The sequence below is a fragment of the Poecilia reticulata genome, chromosome 14 (genome assembly GCF_904066995.2).
Source record: "Poecilia reticulata chromosome 14, P_reticulata-male-v2, whole genome shotgun sequence".
Classification (NCBI taxonomy): domain Eukaryota; kingdom Metazoa; phylum Chordata; class Actinopteri; order Cyprinodontiformes; family Poeciliidae; genus Poecilia; species Poecilia reticulata.
Window position 1 is genome coordinate 10,315,973 of NC_088843.1, and position 13,109 is coordinate 10,329,081.

Genomic DNA, 13,109 nt, shown 5'->3' on the forward strand with positions numbered 1-13,109 from the left:
AGTAGTAGCTTGAACTCAAAGGAGATAAACACCTTCTCCAAACTGAGATCTTCCAGCTTGACTGAAATTTACTGCTGCCCTCATGGACTCACCAAATGCTTTCAGGAGAAATGTTTATGACCAGATGAGGCAGAAAAACAGGAAAAAACACAAAACTAGACAAAGTCTTACATTACCTAATGAACCTGAAAGATGTAAGCCCAGAACAATCTAAAAACTCAGAGCTGAACCTTCAGAGGTACATAAAGACTACTACAAATCCGGCCTTTTATCACCTGAGGGACCCAACAAGATCTAAAGAAACTCATTATCTTTAGTCAGATTTGTTACTGTAGCAGTAACTTCACAGGTCTCAAAGGTAAAACTGTTGAAACAAAATCTAAATCCCACCTGTTTGGAGTTGCTTTGATTAATAATAAGTTTCTTTATTCTGACTCTGTCATGTAATATTTGTTTTTTTTGTTTATGTATTGTGTTTTTTATTATATAAAGCACTTTGAGCTGCCTTTTTGCTAAAATGTGCAAAACAAATAAACTTGACTTGACTTTACAACTGGATCAAGAACGATCAACTTTTAAAATAAGTTTTAATATGGGAGCTTTCTAACCTTATTTTTGCAAATTACACACATGGGCAAAGTTGTTGGTACCCCTCTGTTAGGGAACCAAAACCCACAATGGTGACTGAAATGACCTGAAACAGGTAAAAGTAATAATAAATACAAATAAATGAAAAATATCCAGTGTGAATTGATGAAACAAGCCTGGTTTTAATGGATATTACAAAAACGCAACGATGAGCAGAAGACGTGAAACCTGCTTAAAAAAAATGCATCAAGCTAAAATGTTAGAACCAAGTTTTAACCTGTATCCACCCGTGCATTCGCCTGTCAAGCTACACTCTGGCTAAACACTTTGTTTATTTTACTGTCCAAACACTGCATGCTTGCTGCATTTAATGACAATAACTGGATTAACTTTCCTGCCTGAGTAAAACCTCTCGGTCATCCTTACGCTAAAACATCAACGTGAGGCGTGAGTGAAAACTTTCAGCAGCTTAATGAAACAAAAGATGGAAATATAAACACTGAACTTCTGTAAATATTTCTCTGCACAAGTCTAAGTTATTCTGGATGTATTTTGTCATCCATCAAATAGAGGTGTGTGTCATTTAATCAGGATAAAATCAACACTGGAAAGTGTTGATATTATCTGGCATCCATCAGCTACATGTGTGGTACATCCACCACCTATTATTCTAGGAGAGGAATTATTCTTGTCAGGAGTTAAAATTGTGTTTTTCAATCTTTAAATAAAACAATTAACAAAAATTATTTGTAAAAAAAATAAATAAATAAATAAAAAAATACAGTATGGCGTAGTTATGTTTTGTTTTATGAATTTATCTACAGACTTAACGAGACTTTCTTGGAGAAATGTTTTAGAAAAACATACAGGAAATATTCTGCTTCTTTGAGTTTGATTATGTTTGGGTGTAACAAAATGTTCCTACTTTTTCTGACAATTTGTGTTCTTGCCATTGACAGCAATTTAAATACCAACTACTTTTTTCTCGGTTTTTTTCCAGTATTGTGGGGTTTTTTTTTTCTTTTTGATTTGAAAATACCTAAAAAATAAATAAATAAACATTGCCTTCCACACAAACATGTAGCTTACTCTGCACGTTTCTTAAGGTTTAAAGGAGATTTAACACTGAATCGTGTTCACTTATACGTGACAAGAGATACTATCCGTTTTGGTGGAACGTGATCAACAGAAACAAGTCTGAAAACCGTGAAGGATGACGTGTTTATCCAGCTGCTGTAAGTCGTTTAACTAAAAACCTTTCAAAACTCTCTGAACTCAACAGAAGTCTAGAGATTGGTCTGTAGCGGTAAAAAATAAAGACGTTTCCGAGATGTTTTTGAAGAGGGTGGATAATAGCAAACCTAAAAGAGATGAACAGAAACACACAGAGAAAGAGAGCAGGATTTCTTCTGGGGACAATCAGTCCCAATGTCAAACACTTTCAGTCCTGTAACTATTTAATATAAAACAAGCTGAATTTGGGTTTTACCCTGTTTATGACAGATGAGTATCTGAAATTGATTAAGAAAAATATATTTTGATTAGCGAACTGCCTTCTCAAACGTCCAGTCAGTCATGGCAGATGAGCTCTGCTGGAGGTTTCTCCTTGTTAATTGTTAACTAGATTCTTCAAATAAGAATGGGCAGATTTCTTCTATACACAGCAAATTCAAAAGTGTTCAATGTTTTGGTGTTAGTAGACTTTGTGCAAAAGCAGAGTTAATTTTACACTTATAGAGTCACATTCTGTTTATGTAAGTCTGGGGTGTAAATTATTAGTAGTTAAAATCCAGTGTTAAAACAAAGTGTTTCCGTATCAAATCTAGAGGTGTTAAAAGAGAATCAATAACTCTTTACTTCTTAACTCTGAAGTAAAGAGAGTTAAGCGGCTCTAACACTGAAGGAGTTAATTCACTGACTCCGCCCCCAGAATCAGATTCCCACCGAAGCGAAGCGGCAGAAGCCAAGTCATTTCAGGACTATTTACTTTCCACATGTCTGAGTTATTTACTGCGCTTGGTAAGTCATTTTTTTCTGAGATGGTTTATAACTATTATTTTGAGTTGAGCTCAACCTGTATGATAGACGTCACGTTCGCCACATGGCTCGGTGTTAGCATATTTAGCTTAGCATGCCGAATGTTAGCGGAGTATAAGTGTTGGAAAAAATCAAGCCGGTGAAAAGAGTTAATATTAAGGTCTAACACTGAATTAGTGTTAGTAAGTGTTAAATGATTAACTCCAGCAGATTTGATATTTGACACTTTATAAGAGTTAAGGTACTAACTCTCCAAAAAGAGTTAAATTAACACTTTCTGGTGTGGACTCATATAGACACTTTAAAAGTGTTGAAATCAAATCTGACAGTGTTAATCTGGGCCTCCTGGATTTGCTGTGTACCTTACCAGAGTACTTTAATAGAAAAAAAGAAGTTATATTGTAGGTTTTTAAAACCAGTCGATGAAGGGCCGAATACTCAACACTAACTGTATCCTTACTGTTCATATGAGCTCAGAGAGGTCACATGAGGTAGGAAGGAAATACCAAACAAGTCTCAAACCTCTACATATAAATTCCATGTAAATATACTGTCATTAAAAACCTAAAGTCACCATCATCAGCTGTATCATATTTTGCGGCACAAAGGCCAGCCACGTTGTAATTAACTCGCTCCGGTTTCGTGTGTGAGAGGCATTCGTCTTTTCCCTCTGACAATGCAAACACTTTGACACATTCCCAGGAAGCAGCTTTAGAAGCCAATTGACTGGGATCACACTCTGACAAAGGGACAGATAAAACATGCTCCAACACAGAAATGGACAGCCCTCAAAAGAAACACGCAGAGAGAAAAGCGAGCTTATAACAAGCTTAATTATGTCCAAACATTAAGGGCTTGGCAGCAGATGTTCTGGTGCGTGTAAGACAAACGGAGAGGCAAAAATGTTTTAACGAACAGGTTCAAAAGAGTTATGGGGCATTCATGCCCTGCTGAGCCATGAATGCCTCATAACTCCTGAACATTTTTATAATTTATTATACGGATTGCACGTAAAATGTAGTTTGACGCTAACAACCACAAATTATTTCAAAGGCTGCTGTAGTTCCTTCATAAATCACTAGCATTAGGTTTTTATGATGGTTTTTTAAAGTTGTTTTATAACCCAGACGCAGTGCTGTGTGTAATAAAGACACCCATAACCTGAGGTTGCAAAGAATTTGATTTATTTGTACATCAACATGAACTGTTTTAAGAAATCCTTGGATTTTTATACAGATTATATTTACAGGGGTTCATTGTCAGTCATTCAGTTGTCTTGCATGCATCAGATTTTTAATAGAAAAAAGGTTTTTGTACATGAAGTTTGACTTGTCTTGGCAGTGTAGTACTCAGACATGACTCGCTCTGTCACTTATGGATCCGTTAAATCACAAAGTGAAAAAAAAGGCTAATTAAGTTGACAAAGATGAACTCAATGCATAGAATTATCAGTTATTAATAGATTAGCACCAAAATAATTTATTCTGTTTTCTTCCTAGTACTGAGATTGCAGCTTGTTCTGCGGTAGCTGCTGGAAAGAAAGCGTAAACCTGGACCCAAACCTCATGCAATTCAGAAATGAGTATAAAAATATGTGATAAAAGTTGCTTTGAACTTTTAGAAGTTTCCATATTTTGCTATCTCGACCTTTCTTTAGATCAGGTTTCATTTTTCTGCCTACAGAAACCGAGCCAGAGGCTTAAAAGTCGCTGATTTACAACAAAAAGCCCAATTTCACACGTTTTTTAATTTGCCGTTACTTCAAAGTTTGTGTTTGATCAAATAGAGGTTTTTTTCCCCACATTCCATCACGTATTGCACGCATTTAAAAACAAAACCTTATGCGTGACGACGGAGTCAAAGTAGATATTTATCAGTCGTTGCATTTCTCCAGTCACTGCTGGCCATGATTTAAACACGGATTTCAAAGAAGTGCAAAGTAATAAGTCTTTGTTCTGCGTGAAGCTACTTCCTTGCGGTCTGAAATTTCAGGGTTTTGTCTTAGTGTCCCATTGTTTCCTAAACTGCTTAGTACTTGTCAGTACACGCAAAACCCCCCCCCAAAAAAACAAGAAAACAATGGACCTTTTGGAATACACCCTGTTCTTTCTAACAAAGTGCAGGTCATATTGATTTCGTCTGGAGTTTGGAAACCACATTATTTAACATTGTTGTTTTTCTTTTACTGTCTGGGCAAAACTAGCCGTCTTTATAGCCTCAAAAACATCCCAGAGTATTTGTTTCTCCTTTCAACAAGCCTAATTATGAACGTACACTTACACACTTGTACATCTGTGGGTTTGATTGTATGTTGCCAAGCTATCTTGGCACAGATGTGCAGCAGTTTTTGATACGATTAAGACGATCACCACGGAAAGCGTGTTTACCCCTACGGAAAGGAATGCATGAACAACCTGCTCGTGATTTTGGAGAGCGACTGGAAGACGGTTGGGTAAGCACCACTGGAAGTCACCAGCATGTCTCGTTCTCAGACATTTGAAAAAGTGATGAAAGTTTTCCGCACAAGCAGCAACTGACTTTGCTTTTTTATTTCTAATAACCCGATAAGGTGACGACAATCCATTCATTATCGTTTCCACACCACAGTACAAAATGCTGCTGTGAGAAAAAAGGTTAGCTTCACCTGTTTAGGCTCTACAACGCAAAAAATCATTCAAATGTCATCGTTTCACTTTGAGTCAAATGGGATTTTATGTGACACACCAACACAATGTAGCAAATAATTATGAGATAGAAAGAAATTAATACTAGTGTTGTTGTTTTTTTAAAATAAATATCCATTTACATTCAGCTCATCTGATGCCAAAAGACTTGCAGGTGCAGTCACAGAAAAAGTGGGTTCAGAAAAGTACTGACTCAAGAGTTTTATTTTTAAGAAATTTTGAAAACAGTGTTTACTTTTGGCTTCCTCTTCTTAATCATGTGCTGCTTTGTGCATAATCACAAAAAATCCCCTTAAAGCGTAACAAATTTTGCAAGACACCGTTAGAGAGAAACTGAGCTAAACTATACTAAGCAAGACTGGAATTTGAAATCTGCGCCACAAAACATTTTGTTTTAGGTGAATCAAAATGCATGTACCAGCAAGTGACGATTGACAACCACAAAGAAAAAAACAGAGGAGCACAAGTACTTCTATTAAAACACCTTAGCGGTGTGACACACCTTCTTATGGGCTTTACAGAGAGAAGTAAACGAACACACTCAAACACAATGAGTCATCTTTTACAACAAAAAAAAGCACAAACGCAGACCCAAGTTCTGCCCCAGTACTGGCCTCCAACACCAAGCAATTACCTGAAGTTCTTCCGGTAATTTCAGTTCAAGCAGCTTGTACACTGCTCTCCTTTTGTCTGTGCAGAAATGTCAGAATAATTGCACTACTTAATCCTTCTGGGAAAGTCATCGCTAATCATACATTCACACATACAATTTAATGATGATTATGTAATGTCACCATGAGCAATTATTATATCTTTTTTTTTTTTTTTTTGCTTGACTCGGATATGTTTAACTTCCAATAAATCATTTGAAAAAAGAAGCAATGATGGGCCACACGCAAGGCATCAGAACTGAAGTATAAATCAGAGCTGCACATTGTTTTCTTGTGCCGTAAAAGTCGTTTTGCATGGCCTGGCAGAGCTGAGACTTTGACACAATGTGAGGAAATACTACAGTTTATATTCTTATCAACTGATGCATTAGTTCAATGATGCACCGATGAATATGAAAACTTCACTGTAGTCAGTGGGAGGAATTACTCAAACTGTGCAAAAGAAAGTGTTGACTTCACACAACCATAGCACAGATAAGAATGATAACTTTTAAGATTTTTACTGATTTTCTGGTAAAGTTAAAGAGATTCTGTGGTCTCCATATGTATGATAAGCAGGATGCTTTGCATTGTTTTGTATATATACAGCTGCAGTTGGAAGAAAAGGTCATGCCATGCACATGAGCCTGCTGTGTGATGATGAGAAGAGCTGCAGCAAAACATAATTTGGCATTTTGTTGTGTTTTTTTTTACAAGACATTTATGCAGGAAAATTCTACAAACATCACAACACTTCAAGCCATAATGAATCACTTTTTTCTCCTCACTGTTTTTGCGTTTGCTTGTTCGCTGACTGTTACTATTTTACAAATTGTTAGACACAGTAAAAGACACAAATGTGTGGAATTAATAACACCCAAGAATCTGTCTGGGACGGGGAAAATAAGACTGGCATCTGAATCAAAAACCAAAAAAAAAAAAAAATATTGCATGCAATGCATACAGAAAACACATCTTTCTTACTGTCTCACATCAGTCTTAGTTACGTTCGATGACCAAAATTAGTTCTGTTTGCTAAATGTGAGAATGATAAGAGAGAAAATGCTTTTGGAGAATGTTTTTCTTACTCTCATCAATTTCAGGAGTTTATATGTCAAGATTAGTTCAACTTTAATAAACAGCTTGGGAAGCCAACATGATGTCAGAATGGATTTCAAATCAGGCACAATGTCTGTAAGACCGTTCACCCCTGGACAAAAGCAAAAGTCCAGGCTAAGATGTTGACTGAAGCTGATAAATGTGTAATTATTCACAGAGAAATGAGTTCTGGCCACTCAGCGAGGAAAGAAGAAGTTATTACTACAAAAGCAAAATAAAAAAGTTTTCTGCAAATGCGAAAAATAATCTTCGTTACCATTTAGAAAAAACGAAGACGCTTGCGATCCTGACATTACCAACCCAACTGTGAAGTAAAGAGGAAGCAGCACTTACTGGTGCTCTTCACAAGATAAATGGAATCATGAGGAAAGAACATTACATGGAAACGTTAAAATCTCTCAAGACATCAGCCAGAAAAATGAAGCTGGAAAATGATCGTGGGAATGTAACCAACTTAACTTCAAGGTCGATTAAGGACAACAAAGTCAAGGCTGTAGTGCGGATCACAGATCTCAGAGTTAAAAGGTTTGTGGGAGAAACTCAGCTGAAACTACTGACAGAACCCAAAATGTCTGGATCAAGTCAAACAGCTCAGACCCAAATCAACCAAAAGGGTAAAAAAAAAATAAATAAATGCAGCATCCAAACTATACATACAAATATCTCTTTCATTACTTGCATAATTAGCAAACAGAAATATTTGTGGTGTGAAACAGAAACATTTGAGTGAAAACAATGAGTAACAGAAGGTTGTGTATCTTTGCAGAGTGTAAGCTGTGGTGTAAATTTCAGCTGTGTTTAGATCCAAAGCCCCTCCTGAATAGATCTGAGTTATGCAGATATTAGAGGAAAAACAACAAAGGTACATTTTAACTGACAAAAAAATATAAATAAAGCAATAAATAATAAATATCCCTCGATTAAGGCACAGTATTCCAGGTTTTTAGATGCTCTGATGGTAAATACAGGAAAACCATCCTGACATCCTTGGATGTTTTCAGGAGCTGAAGCTTTCCTACATTAGAGATTTGGAAAACTGATTTGCTACATCTTCACTCGATTCCAAAGCAGCTCTTCGCTTTCTAACATTTTAGTTTGTTTTTTTTTTTGTGGTTTTAGTTGCAAACATTTGATGGAATTAGCAAATCAGGTGATGCTGAAGATGAAAATCAACGAGTGGCACGAGAGAATATCACATCTTCTACAGATCATGAAGTGTTCGGTTTCAGAAATCAGTATTTGACCAGGACGACACTTTGTTCTCATTATGGTTCAAAATAATCTGACAGATTATAAGTGTGCCAAACATACATACGGCTCCATCAACAGGCAAAGATGTGCACCGTGCCTCATAAAGGCATTCCTACTATTTACCAGTAAAGCTTTTTCTAATATATTCTGTCCCTTTTAGTCTTATAATTTGAAACTAGAGCAACCAGTTGACTGTCTAAATATGAAAATACTGAGGAACAGCTACTTTATTATAATTTTTTATTATTTCCTGCCCTTTATATAAAGTAAAACAAACGTGACTTGTTGGAATGACTTTTCCATTTGTGAAAACGACTCAAAGTGAGCAATTCTGTGAACAAATTCGAAGGTAATTTAATCTAACCCCCTCTAGATGACCTCATTTTCCAAGGTAATTCCTTTTATTTGTGTTGTGATGTGCTAATTATTTCCACTGTACCACTTGTGCCTGAGGGAATGCTATCATGTAGTTAAGACATGTTGCTGCAAAGGCGCGCAACTCCCAATGTGAAAGAAGGATTCTGTTTTATCAAACATGTCGAGAAGATAGAAAACACTTTTGAATTTATGCTGATTTGATTCGTTTCATATGACAACCAGTGTCTTATTTTTGCTTTGCTTTCCTGAGATGACAGGAAACTGTGGGTGTAAAGGTCTGACATCTTGGTGTAACTACTAAAAGCCTGCATCCATAATATTTAAGTCTATTTCATTTTTTTAATCCATAAATGCTTTGTTCAAGCTCGTGTTTGCCATATTTGCATATTTGCTATTTTCATGTTTTGAGGTGTTGCTACGATCAAAAGCTATTCTTCCCTTTTGATTTGTCAGGCAGGTTTCTCAAGCTGCAGGTGAGCTGAACCTCAAGCCGCTGGAAGAGTTCAACCAATGACCAGAGGAATCGGTGTGTTTGCTAGCAGCTTATCATAGCATTTGGTCAAAAATAAATGTTCTGCTGCACCTGAACAACTCGAAGAGGTCACGATGTCCGACCGAAAACATGCACAAGTAAAAGGGTTAAATAATTACAACAAATACATTTCACTGAAGTAGATCTGAAACCGTGCACAGCAAGCTGCCTCGCTGTGCACGGTTTCAGAGCGGGAGCTTTGAAGGAGGATCTCTGAGCAGCAACATTAACATTGGCAACATTTTCTCAATTGAGGTCAGAAAAACAATAAAGATTCCAAACTGATTTGTGTGCAAATCATAACAGGCAATCAGATACTTAAACATTGAGGAACACATAAACTTGCACGTACATTAGATCGCCTTGGCAAGGACCATGCATGCATAATCACAGTGGTCAAAAACGTCACCTCCCCTGCAAGCAAAATACAGTGCCTTGCAAAAAAAAAAAAATATATATATATATATATATATCCCTTGAAACTTTTTCACATTTTATCACATTACAATCACAAACTTCAATGTATTGTACTGAGATTTTATGTGATGGAAAAAAAGGAAGCATTACTTAATTGTGAAGTGGAAGAAAATATCTGGCTTTTCCTTTTTTTAGTAAAAAGAAAACTTCAAAGTTCATGTTGTATTTAATCATGATAGTCCTAAGCAAAATCCAGTGGACAGAGTCCGTATGGGCTTTATTTAATTTCAGTATAAATTTAGCTGCTCTGTGAAAACCTCATGGGTTTGTTGGAGACCATTAGAGATGGAGCAGCATCATGGAGAACCAGGAGCACAGCAGACGGGTCAGTGGAGAGGCGGAGAGGTTTTAAAGCAGAGTTAGGTTCTAAAAAAATATCCAAGGTTTTAAAGTTATGTCTGCACAAGACCCTGAGCAAAAAGCTGGTAAGGATCAATAGAAATACAGCAAAGAATATCATTGCTTCATCAAAATAAGATTTTTTTTTTTGTCAAACATTTCAAAAACTATTTATTAGTTTTTGTCCAACTCAAAATTATGCCCTACTTTGGTGTGTTTTGGTCCATCTCGTAAATACCCAATAAAATACAAAGAAGTTTGTTGAGGACAAATTGTGGAAAAAAGGTGTATGGATACACTAAGCACTGTAGCTCCAGTACAAAATAATTAATGGCTTTTGCAGCCATTTAAAGACGCTGAAATGAATCAGAACTTCAGCATTTGTTGTTGGTTTTCTACAGAACAGCACCAAATCCTACTGGAACCTGAGCTTGATCTGAGAAAGAAAAAGCAGAGTCCAAAGTTCATGGCAGCTATTTCCCTGACTCAGGGTTTAAGACGTAAGAACATGGCAAAAATACAATAAAAACTAAGGAAACCAATGAAACATTTCGATAAAAAAAAAAAAAAATCAAAATGTCATCTTAAGTGAAACAGTGAGTTTTGTATGTTATTTCTTTGCCACGCTGTGCTAGAACAGCGTGAACGTCCAATCTGAAGTGGCACTTGCAGAGTTCGTGGTAACAGCTGAGAGGGAGGTAAAGGTCTTCTGATTAACCCATTGTCACATCCGCCTTTGCATCCAGGTTAGCAGTGCAGCTGAAGAATCTCGCCGTCACGTTACAAATCCACTCTCAGCCCAGAAACGGGCAACAAGGAACATGTGATAATGCGTTGGACTGCAGCCGGTTGCCGACCGACTTCATTTAAGGAGAAATTTTGCATAATCCCGTCTCCTTTCTCAGTCAGGCAGAAGCAGACCATCACAAAGCCACAAGCCACAGAGTCCTCGCCCCGAAAACAGGGGTCCTAAGTCCCTGGCAGTGTGGATGTGGGCTGATCACTGCGGGATATGAGCAGCATTTACTCTCCGGGGTCAAACAGAGGACAAGTGAGTGGACTTTGACGTGGGCAGGTCCAGCAGAGCCTGGACGGTCACGCCGACCTTTACCAGACCTCGCTCCTCTAAGATGTGATGTGGCAGACACAATTTGTCCTGAATTAACAGAGAGATCATTCATCAACATCACTGGCAAACGACTAAGGCTGATGTCACTCGGCATGCGCTTGATGGATGCATATTTGTCAGACAGATTTTCCTAAATGATAAAATGCACTTTGGGGTGAAAACACCAGTCAGAGTCTCAGCTGCAGGAAACTTGAACGACAAGTGCATGAAAGAACTTGTAGGCCTCTTTTAGGCAGCTTGGTAATTTTGTCATTTATCTTCTATGCTCAATTATTGATATCACTTGGCACTCATAAATCCTAAATAACTAAACAAATACAGAGTGAAAAACATTTACAGTAAAAAACGTGTTACCTGTGAAACTCCAAGCTTCTTGCACGCTTCCAGGAAGTTTTCAACATTCCTGCGGCATTTTGCCATGCTTAGCTTTGGCTGGAAGCCACAACATTAATCATGTTAGTTTGTTAAACTAAGCATTTAAGCATTAAAATGTCTGTGAAGCAGTTTAGATCAAATAATACATTTATACAGTAATATACTTACTACTGCAGGTGACGGCACGTGAATGCTGGCAACGGATCGGGGACAAATGTGATTGGCTAGATGGCAGAGGACCACTCCATCCATCAGCGCCGCACCGACATCATCTGGGAGGAGGACCTTCAGTCGGGACTCAATGTTCTGCACACATTAAAGATAACACGATAATGTCGAATGTTGAATAAGAGAAACGTAAGCGGAGCTGAGCGAAGTACGCCCGAGCGTGTGGGAGTCTTACGGGAATCCAGGACAAATTCTCTTTTCAAAAACAGCGGGGGTTGAGCTCAATTAATCTGTTTTGGATTCCTTGTTTTTACCCCTAACATGTCAGATGTACAGCGAACTGCTTCCACCTGCTTCAGTCGTCCAGTAGCCGCAGTCAGAAATACCTCGTCCAATTCCTCTTGCAGAAGTCACTGTAGGTGCTTCTTAAATACGACAGAGATTCATCGGTTTAGCGTCTCAGGATGACCTCTGGTTCACCTCTGGGATTATTTTGAACATGTCTAAAAACACAGATGAATTAAACTCTTCTGGACTGTCTTCAACTATTTCTAGAAGTGTCTGGAGTATTTACGTCGGAAAGCGTCACCATCTCATAATAAAATCTGTATTTTGTGACCTTTGTCATTGGAGGTGAGGGGAAGGTTTAAAGGTTACATCAGAAAGCAAATTTTTCTGTAACATGAACATTTTCTGTCACATTTAGAGTTTCCTTCATCGTACTGATGATTTGTGCAGTATAGACACAACTTGATCACGGATTAAAAATTTAAAAAAAGACTCACAAGCCAAAGGTTGCTTTTTGCAATTATTGAAACATGTGAATGACGCCCAAAAGTCAGCATGTTCGAACCACGCTTGGTTTTTTTGTAAAAAAAAAAAAACAAAACAAAAAAAAAGAAAACGCATCTTAGCTGGTGTTTGTTTGGAAAATCTGAACTTATCTCACAACTCGCCATCATCGTGGGAGGACAGGGAAATGCCTTCTTGCTCAAAGGTGAAAACCAATTCAGGACTTTTCCAATTGCTAACAAACATGTTAGACAGAGACATTTTTTAAATATTTGCACCATTTTACCATTGTTGTTCATTTGTGGTATTGAGTCAATGAAAGAAAGTTTGGTTTCCATTAAAACTAGGCTACAAACTCCATGAAGTTATAATTTTAAACATTTAAAAATGTAAAAACAGATGTAAAAGCCTCATTGTTGGTGAGTTTGTTAATGACCATTTTGAATGAATATATTTAAACAATGGCTGTGATAGCTACTTACAGTAGGAAAGCATCTTGTAAAAACTAGTGAAAAAAAATACATGTTGAAATGTTTTACTGCAGTAATTCCATATAATTTTTCTACTAGTTGTTGAGAAAGTCATATATT

General features: G+C 37.2%; 1 protein-coding gene across 1 annotated transcript in view; it reads right to left on the reverse strand.

Moving 5' to 3' along the window:
• Positions 1-3,787: 3,787 nt before the first annotated feature.
• lrch2 (leucine-rich repeats and calponin homology (CH) domain containing 2) overlaps positions 3,788-13,109 on the reverse strand; it is a 46,438-nt gene continuing 37,116 nt past the window's right edge. The window contains exons 19-21 of the mRNA XM_017308608.2: positions 11,728-11,865; positions 11,539-11,616; positions 3,788-11,211 (exon numbers count right to left, since the gene is read on the reverse strand). Of these exons, the coding sequence (XP_017164097.1) occupies positions 11,092-11,211; positions 11,539-11,616; positions 11,728-11,865 (336 nt within the window). The 3' untranslated portion in view covers positions 3,788-11,091. The remainder of the gene's footprint in view (positions 11,212-11,538; positions 11,617-11,727; positions 11,866-13,109) is intronic.